This window comes from Strix uralensis, chromosome 3 (assembly GCF_047716275.1).
Source record: "Strix uralensis isolate ZFMK-TIS-50842 chromosome 3, bStrUra1, whole genome shotgun sequence".
Taxonomy (NCBI): domain Eukaryota; kingdom Metazoa; phylum Chordata; class Aves; order Strigiformes; family Strigidae; genus Strix; species Strix uralensis.
Genome location: NC_133974.1, coordinates 30,681,693 through 30,706,860, shown reverse-complemented (window position 1 = coordinate 30,706,860; position 25,168 = coordinate 30,681,693). Strand labels below are relative to the sequence as shown.

General features: G+C 36.4%; 1 protein-coding gene across 1 annotated transcript in view; it reads left to right on the top strand.

The window, feature by feature from the left end:
• The window catches only part of EYS (eyes shut homolog), a 1,118,553-nt gene that overhangs the window by 411,122 nt on the left and 682,263 nt on the right, over positions 1–25,168 (top strand). Inside the window, exon 15 of the mRNA XM_074861787.1 lies at positions 4,879–4,983. Within this exon, the coding sequence (XP_074717888.1) occupies positions 4,879–4,983 (105 nt within the window). The remainder of the gene's footprint in view (positions 1–4,878; positions 4,984–25,168) is intronic.

Below are 25,168 nucleotides of genomic sequence, written 5' to 3'. Positions count from 1 at the left end.
TGTGTAGCTTTTCCTGCATCCTTCCCACTTATTTTTAAATATGGAACATTGTAGTCAATGTTTTATGCAGAGGTATTTTACATATCAATATTCCTTCTTGTTTTCTTAAACACATCTGATAAATATTTTTTTTTCTCACAGTACTGCAATAGGGCTTATATGCTGAGGTCTTCAGCAGTCCTTTTCAGACCACTTTTGTTGTTTCCTCACATACAGTTTAGCTACAGTTCAGTAGCTATAACCTACGTATCTTTTTATTTGCTTGTATCTGGCAGCTGCAAGTGACCAGAAAGGACCTGCAGTACATTGAAAAATATGCTGTTTAGGTAAACAAAAGTTATCAGAAGATTTCAGTTAGTGCATATGCTTGCTCTCCTGTAGAAGGGAGATACAGGAAAGGAAGTGAGAGTGGAAATGCAGTCTGTTAAAAAGTCAGTGTTGAAATAATAGAGTAAGGGCTTTTCACATTCTCCCGCAGAAAAAGAGGCTCGGAGAAGTATGAAATGGTTCATTTTTCTCATGATTTTCTCATGAGAAAGACTTGAGGGGTGAATATAGTTTGAGTGTTCCAAAAGCTGTACTGCTGTCTTTGTAAGAGTAGGACTTTCCATCTATCCTTCTGTATTTTTAACCATGTACATTTATGCTGTGCATGAAGAATGTGTTTGTCTCTGCCTGCTAGTGTTAATATTTTTATCCTCTACTTCTCTTGCCTACTGCATGCCTGGACTCACCTCTGCCTTATCTGACTAATACAGAAATGTGTTTTGATGGAGAGACAGAGTGGAGACACAGATTTGGAAAGAAGCAGTAGGTTCCAAAGTGGGAGCTCTGTTGTCACACACCAAGTAACTGAAGACTCTACCATGAGGCAAAAGAAATTTTCAGACAATCCAACTCACAAACACAAAAGCCTTTGGACCTTCTTCAGTGTTATAAACAGTGTGTGTGCCCTGTAAATTATATAATCATAACACTAGAACAAAACCCTAAAGATCATCTATTCCGTCTTCATTCCAGCAGAAAACATATACTATACCATGTCATTTCTCACCTATGTTTATCTCACCTTAAATAAGTCCAACACTATTCCTTATTTTCTTTAGGCAATCTTTCTAGTGTGTTATTATACTAACCACTAGCAGTTCCTTATCATCTAATCTGACTTTCGCTGCAGTTTAAATGCATTACTTCTTACCCTGTCTGCTATGAACATGGAGAACTAAAGACATTTGTGAAAGCCTTTTCTTATTGTATTATTGTCATCACATTTCTATTCAAATCTTTCTTATTTAGGCTTTACAGCCCCATCCATTTTGTTTATCCCAAGAAGTCATGCTTTTGAGTTCTCTGTCATTTCTGTCATGCTCATCTGGACTGTCTTCATTTGGTCCGCGTGTCCTGGTTTAGCCAGGATAGGGTTAAGTTTTGCCAGCAGTGGGGGGAAGCTCTAGCTGGGTTATTCATATGCCATGCTGACGTCACATCCTGGCGCGAGCGCGGGAAGAATCGGTGATTGCGTGGGTTGGCGCAGCTGGTTCTCTCTTTGCTGTATCGGTAGATACTTTGCTCTGTTCATTGTTATCACTGTTATTCTTATTGTTATTGTTTGTTGTGTTGCTGTTGCTCTGTTGTATTAAACCTTTCCTTATCTCAGACCCGGGGCTTTGTATTTCACTCCCTTTGTGGGGGAGGGGCAGCAGCCATGTGGTCTCAGACCCCGGCAGGGACTGAACCACCACACCACGTATTTCTTGAATCCAGCTCACTGCACAGTACAAAGCACTTCAAATGCAGCTTTAGTCCAGCTAGATGAGAATGGAAGGATTACTTTATGATTCTAACTAGCTATGTTCCTTTTTACATATCCCAGCACACTATTTGATTTGAAACAATATTCTGGGTTTTGTTCCTATTTATCTTGTGATTTGCTGCATTATGATAACATTTGTTATTTCAAACTCTATCTCCAATTTGTCCAAATTTATGAAGATTTCTAATCCTGTCCTCCAATGTACTTTTTGTGTTGCCATCAATAAGCTTACTCTGTTGTTCAACATCCAGACTGCTGTTGAAAAAATTGGGTGGAACTAGATGGACAGTAGACCTCTTCCAAAATCTGTGCAATTCATTCATCCATTTTGGTAGTAAAACCACTGATAACTAATGTATGAATATGGATTTCCAACAATTTTTACTCGTGACAGTATTCTCTTGTGGTTCATATCTAGTCCAATTATTAAGATTTCACATGAGATAGCATCATAAACTTTAGTGAAGTCAAGGAGTATGACATCTGCTCCTTTTTTCTTTTTTTAATCCACAAGACCTGTAACTCTAGTGTAGAATCAATTTGCTTATATAGGGCTCCTTTTTTATTTTTTTTATATTTATGGGTTTTTACAAGTAATCAATTTAATAACTTTTCCCTATATTTCCTCCGGAAACCAAAATTACACAAATGGATCTATAATTTCACATCTCGGTCTTTTAGTCCTTTTAAAAGGCTGACTTCACTGAGTCTTCAGATACTTTACCTGTCATCCAAAAGTTCACAAACTACTGAGTTTTTATCAAAAGTTATAAAAAGTTATAAAAGTTATCTCAGTTATTTTACGCAAGGAAGTTTAGTTCATCAGACCAGCCTATCTGAACATCTAACTCATCTGACAATTCTCCAGCCTGCCTTCTCTATTCAACACTGAAGTTTTGCCTTTAATCATAGGTATCGATTATGATAAGGATCTGCTTGCAGCTGACCTTTTTACTGATGATTGAAGCAAAAGAGACATTGAACAATTTGGCGTGACTACCATTATCAGTAGCCATCCTTCTCTGTTGAATGGCAAACCACACCTTTTCGTCATCTTTAATGCTGAAGTACTTATAGAATCATTTCTTGCTACCCTGCCCATCCCTTGATAGCTACATCTTATTCAGTATCTTTGCTGGTCTGATTTCGTGCCTACACACCCATGCTGTACTTCTTACGCTATCCTTAGTAACCTGACCTATTTTTTGCTAGTTGGGCATTTTCGTCCTTTGAAAACCAGGAAGTGCCAAGTTGGTCTCCTAATTCTCCAGTGTCTTTCCCCCACAGAAATATAGTTTGTTCTGGTGTACATACTGAAAGCACCAACTTTCTTAATTACCTTTTACCGGAGTTCAGCCTCTCATCAGTTTTCACATTAGAAATTTTTTCTATTCTTTGCAATTTTTCTGAATTCCTTTGTTATTATGTTGTTCACCCCCCTCTCCTGTCCCTTCCCATGGATCTTGATTGCTCTCACCCAAGTTATTTGCATTCCTTTCTTAATATTCAGAGACTACTTTTCCCTTTTACTTAGAATCAAATCCCAGAAAATGTCTGTTTGTAGTTGCCTTTTCCATTATTGCATGAAAATATTGTCAATAGCACATTCAAAAATCATTGAATTTTTGAATGATGATTCATTTCCAAAATTATGATTCCTTTCCAGAATGATGTTTTGGTAGTTAAATACCCTATCACTCCAAGTCCTGGGTTTTTAAGCATTATGCTAGTTCTTTTATTTATTTAAAGTACTAAAAAGAAAAAAACAAAACAAAAAAACCCACCCATCAAACTATAGAAACCTAACCTTTCATTCAACTGGTTTTAGTAAAGTTCTGATCTGTAGTGAATCATTAAATCCAGCAGATTATCTGTGAGTGTGCAACAGTTCCTATATACTTTTTAAGTCATATCTAGATTCTGTCATTATCCTTGTCTATGGGCTTCTGGTTCCTTCCTCTTAAAGCTTTTTCTAAATAATTATTTTAGAGAAACAGTACATTTTTACCTGTTAGCTCAAAGAACATATTGTGGTTAAGGAAGACAAAACTGTCAGGTGACACCATCTGCCAGCCATCTATTTATTGCTGGAATTAATCTATAATTGTCTGAGCTCTGGTTGTCCAAGGGGGAACCCCAGAAACCCCACATGATCCTTTAATTCAGCAGCTCCTTAGACTGAGATTCCTGGGAGATATTACCTACCTGCTATATCTCATCTGAGTGATAAAAGGATCCTTCCACCTACTTTCTGGGTAGAATACCAATGACAATTCTGCTCACTCACATAAGTGACAGCTACAATTTTCCCTGGAGTAGGTTCTGGTATTCATGGAAAGTCTTAATCTCCAGAATTGTCCTTTTATTTGGATCAATTTTGGATCAAAAATATTCAGTGTAATTTATACCAGGCTAGACCTTGCTCTAAATAAGGTAGTGGACAATAAAGAGATGAGGGACTGTGGATTTTCTTTGGTATGCCCAAAGAGCTAATTGTTTTTGTAAGACACCTATTATATTGTCTTCTAAATACTCTCTATATGTCTTCTGTATGTTCTCTTATATTTTTGTTGTTTCAGATTTGAATTAATTTAAATTACAGCTCAATTAAATCTCTTTAAAAGCAGAAAAATGAAGAAACAGTTGACTGAATTTGTGGGGTTTGTTGGGATTTGAGATATGGCTTCATTCATCTAAACATGGAAGCAGCCTTGAGAAATATTTTTCTTATTACTGTTACTGAGGTGATTAAGTCTCTGAAATAGTTTTTAAAATGTGGCGTATATTCCTAGTAATTATGGTGTTGAGATGTAATGCTAGACTACAAAAAGAATGTATTTGCAAATGTAGCTCATGCTAATTCGTTTAAAATATTTAATTTGTTAACTATCAGCTATGATCTATGGATATATCTACTTTTAAAGCTGTCAAGCAGAAATAAAATACTGTTTCCAACCTGGAAAAGTTAAATTATGCAGTTGTCACTTACACTGTGAAGTAGCTTTTCTGCTTTCCCAAACCCAGCATGATTTATAGTTTTAATGTTTAACTTTCTTTTCTGTCAGACAAAAACTGTTCCACAGATATTGATGAATGTTTCTTCAAGCCCTGCAAAAATGGAGGCCATTGCCATGATTTGATTGGTGAATTTTACTGTAGCTGTTTACCAGGTAAGAAGTCAGGTGGTATTTAAGTGAGAAATGTTCTGTGATATTCAAGAAGGAAAGAGTTTTTCATAAGCACACAACTAAGTAGTCGTTTATTCTGCTTGAAAAGAGAGAAGGACAGAGAAGGTATTCTTTTAAGTGTGCTCTACAATTGTTATGCAGCTGGTGTCAGCAGAATTTGTTTACAAAATATAACTTGTGTACTAGAAGTCCTGCCTTGCAAACTGATGAATGAAGAGTCTTAGAAATCAACCAACGCTATCAGTCGTATTCATCCCAGCATCTTTGAGGAATTCAGAATTTCTAAATCTTTGCAAAAGTTAATTTTCTTCTTTACATGAATGGAGAATGAGTTTGTTTCCATCTTTTCTACTAGCAAAAGGAATTTTTAAAATTTTGTATGATACACTGAAGGAAAAAGTGGGGAGAATTTATACAATAGTTGTCATAAGGGTTGCTGTGATGGGTTGACCCTGGCTGGACACCAGGTGCCCGCCAAGGCCTCTCTATCACTCCCCTTCCTCAACTGGACAAAGGAGAGAAAATATAGTGAAAAGGCTTTTGGGTTGAGATAAGGACAGGGAGAGATCACTCACCAATTACTGTCAGGCAGAACAGACTCAACTTGGCAAAAAATAACTGAGAAAATAAAAACCAAATCCTAAAACACCTTCCCCCACCCTTCCCTTCTTCCCAGGCTCAACTTCACTCCCAATTTTCTCTACCTCCTCCCCACCAGCAGCACAGGAGGAAGGGGAATGGGGGTTGCAGTCAGTTCATCACATATTTTCTCTGCTGGTCCTTCCTCCTCAGGGGGAGGACGCCTCACACGCTTCCTCCGCCCCAGCGTGGGGTGCCTCCCACAGGAGACAGTCCTCCATGAACTTCCCCAGTATGATTCCTTCCCACAGGCTGCATTTCTTCATTAACTGCTCCAGTGTGGGTCCCTTCCACAGGGTCACAAGTCCTGCCAGAAAACCTGCTCCAGTGTGGGCTCCTCTCTCCACAGGGCCACAGGTCCTGCCAGGAGCCTGCTCCAGTGTGGGTTTCCCACAGGGTCACAGCCTCCTTTAGGCATCCACCTGCTCCAGCGCGGGTTTCCCACAGGGTCGCAGCCTCCTTTAGGCATCCACCTGCTCCAGCGCGGGGTCCTCCCCGGGCTGCAGGTGGAGATCTGCTCCACTGTTAACCTCCATGGGTGCAGGGGCACAGCTGCCTCACCATGGTCTGCACCACGGGCTGCAGGGGAATCTCTGCTCCGGCGCCTGGAGCACCTTCTCCCCCCTCCTTCTTCACTGACCTTGGTGTCTGCAGAGTTGTTGCTCTCACATAGTCTCACACCTCTCTTGGGTGCAATTGCCATTGTGCAGCAACTTTTCCCTCTTCTTAAATATGTTACCCCAGAGGTGCTACCACCGTTGCTGATGGGCTCAGCCGTGGCCAGCAGCGGGTCCATCTTGGCTGGCATTGGCTCTGTCAGAGGGAGAAGCTTCTAGCAGCTTCTCACAGAAGCCACCCGTATAGCACACCCCTGCTACCAAAACCTTGCCACACAAACCCAATACAGTTGCTTTCAGTGATGAGAGAAGTTATTAATATCTGATGTCCTCAATAATATTAGATCAACTTTTCTGTCTTTATATGACATACATCATTTTATCACATACACAGTATCTTACAGATATATGAACTTATATCCTTTCAGTATGTTTTTTTCTCTACAGAGCTAGATTGGTGCTACCGGCCAGCTTCTATATATTAAAAGATACTACATTCCAATGTAAACAGCTAATTTAAATGTGTGATACTTGTATATTATGACTATGACTTTTTTTCCCTGCTTTCTGTATTGTGGGTCAAGTAGTCATTATCTGATTGGAAAGTAGCAAGTAAAACATGAAATGATAGTTTCAGTTGCAGTTATTTCATGCTCTTAGGTCACCTACATTGTATTAAACCTTGTTCCATCATATCAAGTTAGCAATATAATGGTAAAAGGATAACACTTATATTTAAACAGAAATATTTGCTTATAATGGAGAGAAAAAAAAAGCAGTTAAAATTATTATGTCCCTATAAGAATCATATATGTTTTTATGCAAGAGATTTAAAAAATATACAGGCTATTTCAAATCTAATGTATAAATAGCTTGAATGTTATTGAAGTGTGAAACAGAAATAGCACTCACAGCCAGCACTGTCACTATATCATAGTGTATGTGCATAAAGGTAGTTTGAATATATACATAAATACATACAGGTATTACTGGATTTGAAAGAAGAAAGCAAAGAGGTTTATAAATAAAAGAAGACAAATGATACATAATAATTATGTATCATAAGGGCTATGAGCACAGAAAACAGAACAGCTAACACAAATGTACTATTTGTCATAGCAGTTTCCAGGCTTCTCCAATGAACTGCAAGAAATATCTTCTGGGATCTTCCTTTTTGAGCAACATCTTCTAGCATGGTGCTACACTGAACGAGGAAGGGCTTCTACAGGGCTTTGCTTGTTAGCAGTTTCCTTTTTAGGGGATGTCTGTACACACTGTCTTCACCTGACAGCTAATCAGGGAGTGTCAAGCAACTACTCAGCTGAAGCTTGGGGAGCAGATATAAATCTGGTAGATGGAAACACAGTTCCTGGAAAGCAGAAAATAGAGGCTTGTCAGTTGCAAGATGGCTCTTGAAAAGACTAAGATCTATGCAATGATGGTGGTAATGTGCTATATGACAGCCTCCAGCATCAGCTGAAGAAAATGCCCCAAGCGAAATAGAAGCCTTGATGCAGGCAGTACTCCTGAAGCATGATGTTGCAATGCAGGCTTTGGGCTGAAGACAATACTTCTTTCCGGGGTGGGGGTGATGGTGGCCTCACCTGTGAAAGAGGTGAGCAGACTGTACACCATCACAGAGAATGAATGCAGGGGATCAATAAATTCTTTCTATATAGCCTGTAGAGGCAAAAGCCTGAGCCACATAATACAAGGAAGGATGGACAGGTACAGATTATGCTTAAAGGAGTATTGGATGGAGACTCCTAAAATGGAGGATTTTGGAAACTGATCACTCTAGTAACAGAAGGAATATTCCTTCTTTGCCTGCACACCTGCAATTACTGAAGAGGCACAGTGCCCTGCGAATAGGTAAAGACAAAGTATATCTATCAGAGAAAGCACTGAGGCCAGTGGAACCTGAACCAACTGCCTGCACCAAACACAAGTGGTGGGTAATAGATTTCCTTCTGCAGGGGATGGAGGAACCCGTCTGCTTACCTCTCTTCATTTCTTGGAAGATTTACTACTTCTTGGGGGCTTGGAGCTCAGATCTTTTGGAGAGACTGCTGATGTTCATCTTGCCCTCAGACTGCTACCTCTGGTTGCCCACCCAAATGGGAACCAACAGTACTACCAAGGGAGACCTGGAACAAATCAAAGAGTGACTGCAGAGCACTAGGAAAAGTGAAGAAGGGCTTGAGGGGCCATGTGGTGCTTTCCTAGTCTTTTCAGTGAAAGTCAAAGGCTGAGGTAGGTTTGGGCATGTCATACAGGTGAATGTTTGTCTGGCTGGCTGGTATTAGAGACAGATCATTAGCTTTTAGTACCCTCACTGAAGAACAGTAACTACTGGTGAGAGATGTGGCCCAGTTGAGAAAGTGGAATAAAAGCATTTTTGGCAACAGGCTTCCTACCCTAATGAGAACTAGCTACACCACAGGAGGATTTCCTTAACAAGAAGAGAAGTGAAAGTACATGGAGCAATGAGAAAGCGTCTACAGGACTGAAGAGTGAAGAAGGCTCTCACACTTGTGAAAGCAGCATGACAGAGGGTGTTCCTCTTCAGTACATATGCAGAAATGCTTGAAGCATGTGATGTAAACATAAGGAATTAGAAGTGTGCAGTTACATAGCAATGGAGTTTAGAGAGACATGGTGGGATAGCCAACACAGAGTGCTGCAGTGGAAGGATACTGGCACTTTAAGGGATACAAACAGAGGGTGGGAAGGAGGGTTTTCATGCTATGCAAAGGAGAGCCTCAGATATACTGAAATTTGCTTTAGAATGAATGATGGGCCAGTCAAGAGCTTATGGATAAGGTATAGTGGGCAAACCCACTCAGGTGGTTTGGTGGGCATCTGCCGCAGATGACCTGATCAAGAAGAGGAATAAATTAAGCCTTCTTTAAACATTTTTAAGAAGTCTCACCATCACAGGCTGTCATACTTATGTGCAACTTCAATGACCAGAGTATTTGCTGGTGGTTTAATAGGACTGGGCACAAGCAATTCAGGAGACATCTGCAGTGTTGAGAAAAAAATTTGATACAGGTGATCAACCAGATGGTAGGGGAGATGTTCTGCTGGACTTACTGCTCACAAGCAAAACTGGTGAGGGATGTAAAGCAGCCTTGGCCCCAGTGACTGAGTTGAAAATCTTGTGAGAAGAGACGACAAGCAGCAGAATCACAGTCTGCATTTAAGGAGAGCTCCTTTGTTTGAGGAATCTTCTTGACTGGATCCCCACCCTTGGAGAGCTAAGGAGCCCAGGACAACCTCAGTCACAGTAACTATCCATTCCAATATGCAGGAAGCTGAGCAGGTGTGGCAGGAGAATGAAGAAAACATGGGCCTGTTGATGAATGATGTGCATGTAGTGACAAAGGGTATGGAAAAGAGAGAGGTTATTAATGGCTTCCCTTCTTCTGTTTACTGATAAATTCACCCTCAGGTGACTCCCAGATTGCTCTGCCTAGAGGCAGAATCTGTGGGAGTGAAACATTATGCATGACAGAGGAAAATAATTAGGAAGGACTTAAGCAAATTAGGCATACATAAGTATGTGGGACCTGATGAGATGCAGCCACAGGTGCTGAGGAAGCTAGCTGGCATCATTGTGAGACTGCTATCTATCATCTTTGAATAGTCATACTGATTAGGGGAGGCTTCTGATGAGTGGAGAAAGGCAAAAGCAACCTCATCTTAAAGAGGAGGATTTGGATACCTACAGGTGAATCAGCCTAACTTCAGTCTCTGGGAAAGTTATAGAACAAATGCTCCTGGAAGCTGTGTGCAAGAACATGAAGGACAGGAAGGTGCCTGAAAACAGTCACCATGGATTTACCAAGGGTGAATCACGCTTAATCAGTCTGGTAGCCTTCTATCATGAAATAACCAGCTCTGTGGATAAGTTGAGAGCAGTGGATGCAATTGACTTTATCAAGACTTTGACATGACCTCCCTGTGTAATGCTGTTGCAAAATGAGTTATACAGCCTGGAAAAGTAGACATTAAAGATGGGCTCAAAATTGGCTGGACCATCATGGTTAAAGGATTTGTGGTAAATAGCACAAAGCCTAGTTGGCAATTGGTAACCAGTGGCATTTATCATTACCTGATACTGGAATCAAATCTGTCTAATGTTTTTATTAGTAGCCTGGACAATAGGACAGGCCAATAGGAATCTCACATTGTTCAACAAACAGAAATGCAAGTGCCACAGCTTTGGAAGAATAATTCCAAGCACCAGTAGAGCCTGGTGGTCAACTGGCTGGAAAGCATCTTTGAGAAAAATGACCTGGGGGTCCTGGTGTTCAACCAGTAGAAAAAAAGCCAGCCATGTGTCCTTGTAGCAAAGAAGCATCCTGGGCTGCATTAGGAAGAGTGTAGCTAACAAGTCTGGAGATGATTATTTTTCTACTCATGAATTTTGAAACTGCATCTGAAGGACGGTGCCTAAGTTTTGCATGCTCCACTAAAAGGACATTGACATACCAGGGCAAGTCCCACAAAGGGCCACGGAGATGACCAGGGGCCTGGAGAAGCTGATGTACAAAGAGAGGCTGAGGTAATTGGAACTATTCAGCATGATGAAGATTTTATTGAAGTTCACAACTACCTCATGGGAGGATATGGAGAAGACAAAGCAACGTTCTTCTCAGAGGTGAAAACTGTGGCAGGGCAAGAGGCAATGGACAGAAGTTGGAATGCAGAATTCTGATTAGATATTAGGGGGGAAAAAACCACTACGAAGGTGCTTAACTATTGGAATGAGTTGTCTGGAAAGCTTGTGGGATCCCTGTGCATGGAGACATATTCAGATCTTAACAAGACAGTTCCCTAACTATCTAATCTAGCTGGTCTTGCTTTCAGTGAGGATTAGACTAGATGGCCTCGAGAAGTCATTTCCAACATAAATTATCTTGTGATTCTTTTACTAAATAGAGATTTTTTTTTTCCCATTTTTATCTATACTTTACAAATGTAATACTCGTAAGTTAAATTTGAATTGAAGTACTTGTGGCTACATGCACAGTCTTTAAGACTGCAAGGTTTTCGACCATATATAAAAGTTTTCCATAATCTTCATTAGGGTGTCACCTTTCATCAAGCAACTTTGTAGCTGAAAATAATAAAAGTGTTTGTTTATATGCAATGCTTTTCCAAATCCAGAATGTCTTTAAATATTCAAAAACTTATCAAATATAATTTTTTTCCCATGTGTTAATTTAGCCTTCCACTAGGAAATGGCTTCATATTTATACAGAATTTTAACAAGGGAAAAAAATAAAATGAAACACAAGCACTATAGTGGTGTAGTAAAAAGTTTATTACAACAGTAGTCTGTCATCTGGAAACCTTGCCTTGAAATGGTAGAGAAGCACAGTTTGAGGAAGAAGTGAGGGGTCTCTTTTTAAAGTTTATAACTTCTCCCAGGTAATCTGATATTTAAGGAAATATTCATCTAGAAGATGTTGGATTTGTAGAATGTATTCAGAAAGCAATAAAAGTGATGAATGGAATAGAGCAACTCTCTTATGAAAAAGCAAGGACCCTTTAAGTTTGTAGAAGAAAAGCATGAGGGAAACAGAGGAAGCTTAGAAAGACAATCATGAAAGCAGGGGCTAAACTTAAAAGTAGAACTGTTATTCACCAAAGCCTGTTCCTAAGAAGCAAGAAGGCACTTGAATCCAGTGGGATTTTGGACTAAAACGCATAAAAGAATTTCTAACAGATTAACAAAAACACATTATGTTCCTTGTTACCACAGAATGTGATGTAGCTAGAGAATTTATTTAGAAGGTTTTTTAAGGGATTAGACAAATTCACAACCAAAAAGGCTGTAAATGGATACTAAAGGATCGTCTAACTTATTTAATACACCTGAATGCTTGGAGGTTTCAAAGGGAATAGACTACTGGAACCTAATATGCTCTCCCTAAATAGCCTCTCTTTTTCTGCTCTCAGACAGTTCTAGGCTAGATGCACCATTGCACTGACAACACAGGGTGCTTCTTAGGTTCTTACAGGACATTCTCATGTTTTTGTCTTTTACAAAACCTTACATCTACTACAAAGCTTCTTTCCCATCCCCATTCATGACTCAGTGATGTATTATCCCTGCTATACCTAACAGAATACATAAATATTTCTTTTTTTCAGAGGGATTAGCGAATGATTAGCATGATTGCTAAAGTAGACTGATTTTGAAGCAGAAAATCCTGTCAGTTGAGATGCTTGGATTGTTGGATCCAACCTAGAATCAATTTTTGTTCAACTTAATACACTGAATCAAAGGAGCAGTACTGATTAAGAGTGAACTCACACACAGAAAAATTGTAAATCAAATTCTTCTTTTTTGGGAGGTTCACTGTTATTAAAGTTTACTGTACCATGAAATAAGACTACTTTCTTTCAAACCTTTCTGACAACCCTTATTATGAAGTAAAAGCTTATACATGAAAGTTTTTACTCCAAGAAGAGGCCTTAGGAAAAGCGTTGCATGTTGTGACTCAAAAAATAAAGTGAATCATCAAGATTACAGATGGGAAATGTTTAGGAAATCATTCAGTCCTTCATGCTGCTACTGCACGATCACTCTTAACGTAGAATTTATAATGATTTTTTTTTTGCTTTGATTTCAAAGTTGCCTGATAAGAAAGTCTAGCATTTTTTATGTGAAACTGTTGCTCAGCTTACCAAAAAGATTACCTGATATATAGTTTAAAATTCCTATTACCAGTTTCTTGCTCCAACTTACAATTCATTTATACAATTTGTAAGTCATATGTTTTTCTTATACCTCTAACATCCTAACTTATACTGGGATAGCATTTTTTCTAAACAAGTCCATCTATTCATCTGTAGAAATGCTCTTTGGCAGTCTACCACTTACAGAAGATGCTTTGTGTATTCATGTATCAAAAGAGTACAGAACTGCTTGAAGTCAGTCGTTAGTGGACTCAATATTTTAGGTTCACATTCACATGATGTTAGCTCTTTTGCAAAGTCTTTATATTGAAACTACTGTGGGTCACATTCCCATGAGATATCAGTGTTGACTCTTCATCCAGGAAGTGTTGACTCTTCATCCAGGAAGAAGGATGCAGCCACTGATAAGAGTGTTGGAGAAGCAGAAGTTATGCAGCCGGCTTCCCAGGACCTGCCCACATACCTGACTCTTGCAAAAGCAGTACCTGGAAACAATGAGTGACAGGGAACATCGTTAGGGGTCCTTCCCAGGAGTTTCTTCTTGCATTTATAGCTGATACATACACTAGCATTAATTTTTCACTGATATTTGTGAAATGTTAAATATATTTTTAGTAACTTTAGGAATTATTCTGTGTTTTTGAGAATCTTGGTATATTTATTTATATGTTTTTCTAATAGTGAGAGTCCTGAGAATGTTCAGCTGTTTGCTACCATAGAAGGTCTGATTGTTGACTTCACTTTTGCATGGAAGACTTTACAAAATTCGTTAAAGACTTCAACTGTTTGTTACATTATGTGTAGTAGTTTACTCATAAAAAGCCTAGCAGAAAAAGGTGACAATTATAAAATCGACACAATTTATGAGAGCCCTCTTTTGTAAAGAAGAAAATTCAGAAGTATTCTATTTTTTTTTCAAAATAAGGAAGGAGAAAAAATAATCTTCCTAGGCCATTCTTTGCTTTTTCACTCTGCAGTGTAATGGTTAACCTCTCCTTCCTCTCTCCTCCCCAGTAACGTTTACATCATGCTATTTAAGCCTGGTACAGGAATGGGTGCCATTTAGTTTAGCTTTCTAAGACATATGAAATAACATATTGAATAAATCATCATGTCCTCATGAAATTCATACATTACTATAGTAGGGTGGTTACTAGAATTTTGTGTTACGTATCAGCAAAAATGTCAGACAGAATTAAGTATGGTAATCCAACAGAAGAATGCTGATCAGCCCCAGCCTCAGCCTAAGAAAATGTCAGAAGGAAGACAATAAAAAAGCTAAACAAAAAATGCCCTATTTGGGGACCTAGGTCAGAATCTAAAAAGAAAATGTATAACTCATCCTTTCTGCACAGAACATCACTCATACCATCCAGCAGGCTTGTATCCTGAAAATGTGAAAAAAGTTGTCTGCCTTCAGTATCTTATTCCTTTCTCTGTCACTGTTTCTTAAGGAAAAAAACCCACAAACCAAAACAACCCACTATTATTCATTATTTGGAATTGACAAAGATATAATTAAAAAGAGCCCCTGATCTGCTCAGTAAATATATAATAAATATATATATATATAAATAAATGGTCAAAACAAAAAGAATCAAAAATACTAAAAAAATTACAAGTCATTAATGGATATTTCTCTGAAAGAATTGATTGGCTCTGTGTACTAGGTCTGGTTGAAATGGAGTTCATTTTCTTCATAGCAGCCCATATGGTGCTGTGTTTTAGATTTGTGACCAAAGCAGTGTTGCTGACACAGGGATGTTTTAGCTATTGCTGAACAGTGTTTTCACAGCATCAGGGCGATCTATGTTTCTCGCTCTGCCCTGCCAGTGAGTACTTTGGGGATGGGCAAGAAGCTGGGAGGGGACACAGTCAGGACAGCTGACCCCAACTGACCAAAGGGATATCGCACACTATGTGATATCATGCTCAGCAATAAAAGCTGGCAGAGTTTTTCTAAAGTAGTTGCTCAGAGACTGGCTGGGCATTGGTCTGCTGGTGGGAGGTGGAGAGTGACTGCCATTGCATCACTTGAGGTATGGGCATTTTTTTGTCACTTGCTAAACTGTCTTTAGCGTGACCCACAAATTTTCTCACTTTTGCCCTTCCGATTCTTTCCCCCATCCCACTGGGGGAGAGTAAGCAAGTGACTGTGTAAGAGCTTACCTGTCAGCTGGAGTCAACACACCCCACCCTGTTTGGTCTTATTTTTTTGTCACACATTTCTGCTTTTACTTGTTAGGCTCTTTCATTATTATTCTGTAACTTCCAGTTTCTTGCTGATACTAATATTTATGAACTTATCTAGTCTTATACTTCTTCCTTATTTGTTTTTAAGACTATTTTATCTAGACATATTATTAAATTGTAGGTTTGATGTTTTTAAGCATCTAACATTTAGATTTAGATAACTACAATTTATTGAAAGATTCCTTGTTATTTATATTTTTTTGGTTTAAAATCTCTCAGCTGATTTTTTCTTCTAATTGTGTTTAATTTTGTAAGATCTGTCATTTGAAACAGTTATACTGTACCAGAGGGGTTCAAAAAAAGCTAGATATTCTTGATGGACATATTAATTACAGTTAGATTTTTGACATGTGATAAATATTAGTAACCCATAATAAATTTAAAATAATTCTGGAAAAGAAGAAGAGGAGTTTGTTGGTTTTGTTGCATAATTGAAATGCTACATTTATATAGTAATAATAAATGCATCCAAAGTTTTGTTTACATCTAGACAGTGCCATCAGTGCTATTTGTAAACAATCTGTAAGTGGTTGGTGATGTCTTCATCGTCTCTTCTTCTGACTGTTATGTGTATATATGCATAGCTATAGATATGCACACCAATGCATACCTGTACGCATTTATGTATGTGCACATGTACAGAATCTCTTCATATGTGCTTTCACAATATTTCACAGAATCACAGAATCATTTAGGTTGGAAAAGACCTTGAAGATCATCCAGTCCAACCATTAAGGTAACATTGACTACACCATATCCCTCAGCGCTATGTCAAAGCGCTATTTCTTATCAAAGTAGATTATCTTGATATTTATTATACTTGCTAAATAACTCTATTGTTCATAAACTTAATGGAGGACACACTCCAATAAGCAATACAGTTCTTTAAAGAGAGTTCGAGGAGTTCAGTAACACTGCACATTTGTTAATGACATCTAGATACGCTCAGCAAACTTTTTATTTTAATGCAGGCTGTACTTTTCTTTTTTAGGAACACAGATAAATTTATATAAATTAATTCTGCCAAACACTTCAGTTTTTCTTATTTATATATTCAGTCATTCAGTTTAGCCAATTACAGTGACATTGGTGCTTGATGCTTACAAAATGAAAAGCTATAAATGTCAAGGCAGCAGAAAGACATCAGTTTGCCTGTTTTCTCTTTTCAATGTCAGAAGAATTGTAACAATTTTGTAGTGTAACATTATTCTACTTTTAAGCCATATAGAGAATGAGCAGTTAAAATACTAATGTACGGTATACATAAGATTTGTAGATCAAATTTTGAGATAGACATACATTTCCCTTCTTTCATTATTTTCACTAGAAGAACAAGATGACAGTGCAGTGAAGTTTTAAGTTTCCACGCTTATAATTGTCATACTTTTAAGTTGCCATATATGTTTTAAGTTGTAATGCAAACCCTAATATACACGTTCCACGCAAAGGAAAATCTGCACTTCAACATTTATGTGAATAAAAACACTGGTAAAAAAGAACCCAGTCAGTCATTTCTGCAGTGGTCATGTAATTGCACAGACACTGTGTATTCAAAGAGTGCGTTATGATGTAATACATAACTGTGTATTCTGTACTACACTAGCAACTGTACCTTCTATTTGTTTATATTGTTTCCAGAAGCACAGTAAGATTTTAATTTTTAAACCTAATCTTTATTACCTGTTAAAAAGGGGACATAAATATATAAGCACAAACAAAACTCTTCAATTCCTACATATGTGAGATTTCATTATATTATTCTTACACAAATAAGCATTTAATGAGCTTTTGCACTCAAAGACTGAAATATGTATAATTTTGGTAAATTAAAAAGAGGTGAAACAAGATACGAATTAAAAACATTTATTCAAATAGATATACCTTTTAATGACACACAGTTTTTACAAAAGGTAAGAAGCAAATGGGGAAAGAAGAAAATTCACATGATGTCATTGAAAACCATTAATTATACACCAGCACATACTAGGCAGCATAAAGAAACATTTAACCATGTATAGGAGAAGGAAAAAACATGGAATCCAAAAGCACTGTGATGAAAATAGGAAACAAGATACTAAGAAAGGACAAATGAGAAGAGCAACATACTTTCCAAAGTTCATTAAAAAGTCTCTTACAAGTGTTTGATGTTAAGGGAGGCTGTGATGAAGAAAGAGAAAATAAACTTAGATTAAGAGAGCACATGGCAAATTTCTCGCTGTTGTGAAAGGATCCAAACTTATTAGGTGTAATAGCTTTACTAAGTCACTTTCTCTTTTATAATTTCAATTTTCTTCCTGTGTTCCTTCCTTTATCAGTATAATGCTTCATGCCAGTGGTAAGTGAAATTTTCCTGCAATAGAACAAGAAAAATTGCTGGCTTCATCTATTTTTTCCAAAAAAGTGCTGTCATTTATGAGGCTAAAAATATAGGAAAAAAAATTCTATTGATTAACAGCTCATTCTCAACGTCAATTCAATCCTCCAACCCTAACAGATGACTTAAAAATTTGACATTTTTCTAATAGATACAACACTATTTATTTCAAAGTGGATAATAAGACATTGAGCTACTGTTAACAAAAGCAGACACAAAACCGTGATGTCTTGAGAAATACTGTAATAACCCATTACAAATCCCCCAGGTGAAGAAATATCTCTATGACAGCCTTTAGCTTAAGTCTATTCACTTCAAAAACTACTGTAACAGCAGTAACAGAATGGAAGGGAATCATCTGTTCTGTCAATATTAAACAGTTATTTTAAAGACCTGTTAAAACTGTCATAGCTGTCTTTCACAATTCACCAAAGCTACACACTTCTACAAAGGATTTAACTCCCCAACTGTTGACTAATTTTTCATTTGCTGTTTCTTATATTTGGCATCTCTACAGTTTTCTGTTGTCTGAAACATTAATGGAGTATGTTACCATATTTAAGTGCTTCTTGCTGATAGAATGAGCCCATTCACATATAATAAGAAATTAATAAGATCACCCTAAACAAACAAAAAATAAACCCCTAAGGTTGATTACTCAGGAAAACAAATGAATCGGATATAGAAAGCCACTTAATTCCCTTTCACATCTGAAAAACCTCAAGTTTCGTTTGTATTAATATAATCTCTGTGGACAAGAGGAATCTGAGGTGTAGCAGCTCCATATTTCTACCCCACAGCTTTTTCCAGTATGTACCATAAAAATGGTGTCTCTCACACCCCCATTCTTCGTACATATGATCCTTTTGTCAATGACATGCACGGATGTCATTATAACTATACCTTCATGTAGAAAATAGATACCTTTCATTGCCATATGAATATTCAGAAGAAGGCCATCATGAACAAAACTTAAATGATTCTATCTGGAAGGGTAAGCATGCAAGATTAGCTGCACAGACAACTGACTACATGTAGAAGGGTATCTGGGCTTATTTATAGTACTGTCATTGGTGAGGAAGACAAGAAGTAAATTAAGACACTGATGGATCTCTCACAAAAGAGCTGTTTATTTGCACTTTCACTGTTAAGAACTGTCCAGAGAGTAATGCATGCTATATAGAATCTATAATAGTGTAGATAATTACAGTTTTGTATTTTAAAAAAATATTATTTTACTGCAGAGAGTAACTACTTGTGCATATTGATTTTTTGGCCATGGATATTTTAAAATTATGTTTTCAATATCTCACATTCCACCAAACTTTCTATCTTTAACAGCTCTTAGCTTGTTTCCAAAGCATACCTTGGAGAAAATAAAACTTTGTTCCCCATTTCAGAGAATGAGAAACAAACACAAAGTTACTGAGCTGTTAACAAAAAGTCTAAATTGAATGCACTGTTAAGTGTAAGCTTGCCTATTTATAGTTACCATGCAGAGGCAAGTACCTGAAAGTTTTTACTCTGTCACGTAAGCCAGCTTTAAGCAAGCAGGGACTGGAAGAATAATGAGTAATAATTCCTCATCTCTTTTCCCTTCTACATGGTCAGACATAGGTGGCCAGAAGAAGGCAGACATGATCAGAGACAATGTTACGAGTATTTTTATATTAGAATGCTTTGTTTCAATATACCTCCCCAAAACTACCTTGGACAATGGTTCACAAAACAGCTATGCAAAACAGTTCCTTAAAGGAAGATTAAGACAGTAATCTATGCCACTTAGCATCCCACTTAGAGATCCCATAATGTTGAGAAATAAAGCATTTGTCACTAAGCAGGAACACTCATACCTGACCCAAAAAAATGTATATATGTGCATGGTGTGAGGTATGGGGGTGTATAAACATGCACACCAACACTCACATACATAGTTTTCCATCATTTCCATCATTTTTTCTATTAGTTTTTTTTTATTTTATTTTACAGACCTCCAAAGTTTGAGTTTTTGTCTACCCATTGCTCTGCTCAGTCCTTCACATTGACACAATCTTTGACTCCTCTTTATCTTCTGTTTCTGATATTAGAAATGCACATAACATTTATTTTCAGACATCCTTTTCCAGAGAACAGTTATAGACACCTAAAATTTTGGTCAATATGCTTAAAATCATACTATTTGTAAAGCACTTAAAGTGATAATCAAACTATGGCCTTCTTGCAAAGTTAGTATGCTGTGTCTACTCAACCTAAATTTTGTATTTTTGGCTTATAGGTTTAACAGTTGTTTAGTCCAAAACTTCTATTTATGGAAAGTAGATAACTAATAAGTGATTTGTCTAATACATGTCTAAATATATTCAAATTTCTAATCAAGGACCTAAAGATTTTGGAATTATGATCTGCTATGTTGTTTCGCAATCTCTGATTTTAAAAAAGAAAAATAATATGGAGAGTATTTATATGGACAAAACCAGAACAGTCTTTGCTCTACTGACAATTTTTTAGCAATATTAACATTCCTTATTTTGGATAGCATTTATTCTTTTCCTTTGACATTTCCATACACTCATTTAATTCTTCATCTGTGTTTTTGTTCTGTCTTTACACTTTCCTACCCTTCTCTAAAATAACTTCCTTCTTCAACAATTCACTGCCAAACTAATCTTCTGGTCCTGCAACGTAGAGACAAGTAATTAACATTTGTTCAGTTTTCATTTTCTATATCTCTATTTGTATTAGTAAGGAGTAAAAATATTGTACGACATTATTGACATTGTCATCTAACATAATTGCCTGTCCAGACCTTCAGCAGTCTATAGCTGTTGCTTTATGGGATTTAATCACCTACCTTTTCTTCTTTTCCCTAATCTGTTACCAGAAGGAATCTTGGGTTTTCTTCAGCTTTTCTGGTATCATATGATGTTCTAACCTGATAAGAAATGACGGATCATATTTGGATCTTATAATTTTATTATCTTCGAAAATTTCAAAAGATAAACTAGAAGATACATGATGGATGAAAGGGAATGTCTGTGTGCTTTCTCTCTGTCCAACAGGTTGCTTGTCAGCAAATTCTAAAAAATAGTTCAACCCCAAAATTTTGGTTGTATTTTATCTGCCAAGCTTAATATCATGAATGACATAAATAGCAGGCTAGTATATGTTTATTTTTATTTTTTCATTTGTCTTCCTGAATTCTACTTTTAAAAATTTTTACACTCCTGAGGAAATTCATGCCCAACTTCATGTTGCACTTCAGAAACCATTCTCTTTTAAATAAAGTAATTGAACTTACTTTCTGTAACAGATGTAATTTATCTCTAAAATAAGAATATTGCACTGAAGTGCTCATTATTTGATCCAGTAACAGATGACGCTATGGGAGGCAGCTCATCCTCTTATCTCTTTATTCTGGTCACATAAATTCTGAAAGGCAGGCAATACCTCCAAGATGTGATTGATGGAGGATAGCAAAACTGCCCACTGCTTGTGCTGATTTTACTGGGAGCTGATCTTATTTTTAGAGATGTTAAACTGAGTTAAACTTTGTGTAATTATCAGAAGTTAGAAAATACATATTATTTATTCTTATTGTTTATATTATTATTTTTATATAAAAATATAGCTGATCACATATATTTGGTTTCTATAGAAATTCACAGGTATTTATTTCCAAGAAATATTAACAGTTTGGAAATGACATAGACCTGTCAAATAAATATAAGCTTTGAAGACACAAAAAAAAAAAAAAAGTAAATTTTCTCCATCGGTCTCCATTACTGGCTTTAAGGAGATGCTGTTTTGAATTAGTTGTGTACTCTGTTGAGGGAATGAAAGAGCTATTTCTCCTCAACCAGTCTTAATTCTTTCCACTAGAAACTCTTCCTATTTTTCAGAAAAAAAGAAATAGTATGATAGACACAATGGAGTTTTTGATGGTGATACACATTAAAGTAAGGCTATCAAAAATAAATGGTACTGGATATATGATACATCTCTAAAAGTAAGTAATAACATCAAGCAATTATAAATTAATTCACTTAAAAGGAAGCATCGAAGAACACTACTGAAGCAGAAAAAAACCCTCAAAACATAAGTCATCCCCTATATATTCTATTAAAGCATGACTGTTGCATATATCAGCATTGAAAAAAGGACACAAGGAGAAAGAGGTGATTGGTTTTTGTTTTAATTCTAGACAGGCCAAAATATTCCTGTGTAATCTACCTGTAAAGTATGAGAGAAAAAAACCACAAAGTCCTCTAAGAAATACACTTTTACAAAACAAGCATTCTTAAAAAACCTTTTAAAGACTTTTTTTCTTTCCTCATTTTTCTCTTTTATAAGAAGAAATACTGTTCTGTTTTCTCACTGGTGGAGCACCATGATTTTAATTTGAGTTAACCTGTCTATTGGTGCTCTAAATCAGGTGAGAATCAAGGCATGTTATTTCTTTATTTTATAACTAAACTAGCAACATGTGAGTTTTTTACTTCTAGATTATTTATCTATTCCTCTGCACGAGTATTATTTTTTATGTTTAAAAATGTCACTGGCCTAGACGTTGAAGCCAGCTGTTACATAGTGACCTACTAGCAGCATAACTGATTTTGCCTGCTTTGGAAACAAATGTCTCAAATATTTATTTTGGTCTTATTACACAGAATTTGTTTTAAAAAATATCAAAGCAGCATGTACTGTGACTCCTTTATAGAGGGAGGAGAGGAGCATGTCTCTGGAATTTAGTTTTAATCCTCTGCTGAAGTTTTACCATTTTTCAGGTACTGTAGTTATGTTTCCTTAAGTGATATCATATTAGACTGATCTCTGAGATGATGAAACAAAAAAAATATATATAAAAGAATCAAAACTATTTCTATTAGGCAATTTCTTACTCTCATTTTTTTCATTATGCAGAAGGGAATTTATAAATGTCATCATTTTTGCATATAAATTACAATAAAAGATTATATAGGAAAGGATAATAAATTACCTATTGGTAATAAGAAACAAGGTATGGACTGTGACACACATCACCTGATCACCATGTTTTGACATCCTCCCAAAAGAAGCCACAAGTACTGACCACTTTGTCACTTTCTGGTAAAAAGAAAATGGATAACTGCTATTATTTCATAAGGTTTTCTTTTTCCTTTCTACTTCTGTGGCTGTATTATTCTGCAGTTGTAAAATAGCATTAGGTCCTGGTTTTATGCATCATACCACAAAATGATAAGATAGTCTGACACATTCCAAGACAGCAAGAACAGTCAGAATAAAAACTTACTCTGTGGCTTCTTAGTGTAAATAATAAAGAATCTGAAGTTGCCTGCTGTGGTACAGTAATCAAACTTCTGTTGTAATAGCTATAAGTCTTCTGGTGTATTTCTGTAAAATGTATAGAGTATGCCTCTGTTCTTACTTAATCCTTTTTCTCTAGGTCTAATCCATCTTTTAGTGGAAATGACAAAAGTGTTCCTACAGTATTAGAAGATGCATTTGGCCTTTATGGCCCTTTTCCTAGGCTTGAGGGTAATTCTATAATTCTAATCTAATTGCTGAAGTTCAAATTGTCTTTACTGAGAATTAGTGGGTTTTGATCTCTGAGTTCCAGAAACCACATACATAGCAAGGATACAATAGAGAAAATTGCATCTTCCAATGTGTCTTTTATAGGTGTGACCGGTCACTTCAATACAGCAATCACATGTATTTATTAGGGCAGATAGTCACAATAAAACCCTTCCCTGTTACATTGTCTGAGGCAACAGCAGCATTTTTTCCCTGTCTTTCATCCAAAGTTGATTTTTATTCTTTATTACCCTTTCTCTATTTTGATCAACTATGCTATTATTAGTTGCATATTTTTTACAATTTTTACATTTTGTATAATTTTGCAATAAGTACAATTTTTATATTTGAAATTCTAGAGGACCCAAGCAAAAGTAGGATTTCATTATGATAGGTGTTGAATGACAAAACCAATAATAATCTCAAAACCCAAATTAATAAAATGGCTTATATGTTGTTATTATTATTACATCCAGTGCAAATAAGGAGAAAATAGTAACCTATTAGTATGTAAGAATCTTACTGATAGTGAAAATATTGTCTGGGTTTTAAATTTATTAATTTACATTTATTTAAATTTATTAAATTCTGACATTCGTTTCATTCATTCTATGTAACTTTTTCCCAGCTCTAATTTTAACAGGAACCATATAACTTTTTCCCCAGAAGTAATATTTGTTCACAAGAGTGAATGAATGCACATCAAATCCTGCTGGCCCTGACAATAACCATTAATGTGAGGTTCCAGTTAATAGCTTCAGATGTACCTGCCATCCAGAATATAAGAAGCCATGTGGTGAAATTTCCATGAATCTCTGTGTGGCCAGACTATGTCAGAATGGATCACAATGCAGTGATCTCCCTGGAGAGTTTTAGTGTCACAGTCTGACTAGCGAAAATCACTCTTGTCATGAGGCATTTGGATTTGTCAGAAAGAAATGTCTGAAGAATGTAAATTCTGCTTTTCTGAAAAAACCAATATTTTAATCACTTTGCTGGTAAATTTCCATTATCTAATTTTATCAGGTATCTTGAATGTCTGTAGAAGAAGAATAAACTGACACTTGCTCATTTCGCTTTATAGGAAATAGTATATTCTTAAATACTGCTGCTGAACCTGTTTTGATGAGAAACTTTATACAAAACCAGATGTTTAATATTAAAGTTGAGCCCTGAAACTTCCACCATTCATTCTTCAACTTAGTATAGGAACTTAAGATATATTTGTCCACGCTCCAGTACTTTGATAATTAATTCAAAACACAGAAATAAAAGCACACATATGTTAAGATCTTTATTTCCAATCTATAAAGTTATCATGAATATTCATTTTTAGTTTGTCAAACAAATAAATCATCTTGGCTTTTCTATATTCAGGATCTCCACTTGGACGGCAGTCACATAGCCACATGTAACAGTTATACATATATCTGTGTATAACTGTTACCAACATTGATTAATGTTTCCATTTTACTTCTTTATCATAATTTTTTATATTAGTTTTATGTAGTACTTCAGTAAGCAGATATTAACATCTATTTACAAAGGCAAAAATGAGATGTTTAGATTTTTAATAGCAATCAACAGGGAAGAAAAGTTTAGCTGTGTGGGGACATTGCACAGCTGGTGTTTGGGATGGAATAGAAACATAGCTTGAAGACACCTTTCTGCATCTATTGATTTAGAAACCAAAGTGACAGCATGTATAGGGCAGTTTTAATATGCATTGTTTTGCATTCATGTCTCAAAGGTTTGTTATACAAGCCAGGATTTCTAAAGCGCAATATGTTTTAGCACTTTACCCTGACAGTCAGAAGTTGCTGTCTTACCTCATCTAACCAGCTGTTTCAAAGACTAAAAAGTCGTCCAGATCAGAAGCTCTTCAGTCATGCCCTAAGGACATGGTTTATATTTCTTTTAATTTGGAGACTATGCTAATCTAGGCCCAAGCAGGACTGAACTTTTAAAATTTTGTAAGAATTTATTACTCTGGATC